General features: G+C 75.2%; 1 protein-coding gene across 1 annotated transcript in view; it reads right to left on the bottom strand.

Annotated features, from left to right (window-relative positions):
* CHD5 (chromodomain helicase DNA binding protein 5) overlaps window positions 1-206 on the bottom strand; it is a 57,086-nt gene extending 56,880 nt beyond the window's left edge. The window contains exon 1 of the mRNA XM_006876912.1: window positions 128-206. Coding sequence (XP_006876974.1) covers window positions 128-206 — 79 coding nt within the window. The remainder of the gene's footprint in view (window positions 1-127) is intronic.
* Window positions 207-763: the final 557 nt, after the last annotated feature.

The following is a 763-nucleotide window of genomic DNA, read 5'->3' as shown; positions in this document are numbered from 1 at the left end:
AAGCGCAGCTCGCACCCCGGGCCCCTCCCGCGCGGTACAGCCCGGGCCCGTCGCTGGCGCGGTCAGACCACGGCCCCAGCCCTGCGCCCCCCACCCCAGCGCCCCGGGCGCAGCCCGCGCCACTCACCTGACATCTCGTCCTCGTTCTCCATCTCCGCGGCGAACATCCGCGGCAGCTCCTCCTCGGTGCCCAGCGGGCCCCGCATGCCCGGCGCGGGGGGGAGGGGAGGTGGGCGCCCCCCCTCCCGCCGGGCGCCGTGCCAGCCTTAACCCGTGCGCTGCCGGACGGGCGCGCGCGGCGGGCGAGGCGGCCTCGGCGAGAAGATGGCGGACGCCTGCCCCCCACACCCCCAAACCTCCACCCCCCGTCCCGACCCCCCTTCTTGCGGCCGCCTGAGCCGTGCTCCCCGCAAAGCCCGGGCTGCTCCGCCCACCGCGCCCCGCAGCCCAGTCCCGCAGCTTGCCGAGGGTGGCGGCGGCAGCGCCGGCGGCACGGCGGGGGGGCAGCACACATGCCCGGATTGTGACGTCCAGTCTGGTTGCTGTGGCAACCCCATCCCATCGTTCCGGCTGCGGGACTAGTTAACAGCAGAGACCAAGTTGCAAGGACTAGTCCTGAGGCCCCGAGTGGATGGTGGGGACAGGGTGATCCGACAGGGGGTGCCGTCGAGGCGCCCGTGAGCCCAAAGACCCGACGGCCGACCCAGCGGGCAGCTGGGACCTGGGCAAGCCCAGGCCCAGGGGGAGGCAGGGACGCCGCCCA

This window comes from Chrysochloris asiatica, unplaced genomic scaffold, assembly GCF_000296735.1.
Source record: "Chrysochloris asiatica unplaced genomic scaffold, ChrAsi1.0 scaffold00425, whole genome shotgun sequence".
NCBI lineage: Eukaryota > Metazoa > Chordata > Mammalia > Afrosoricida > Chrysochloridae > Chrysochloris > Chrysochloris asiatica.
This window is presented reverse-complemented; position numbering and strand designations above follow the sequence as displayed.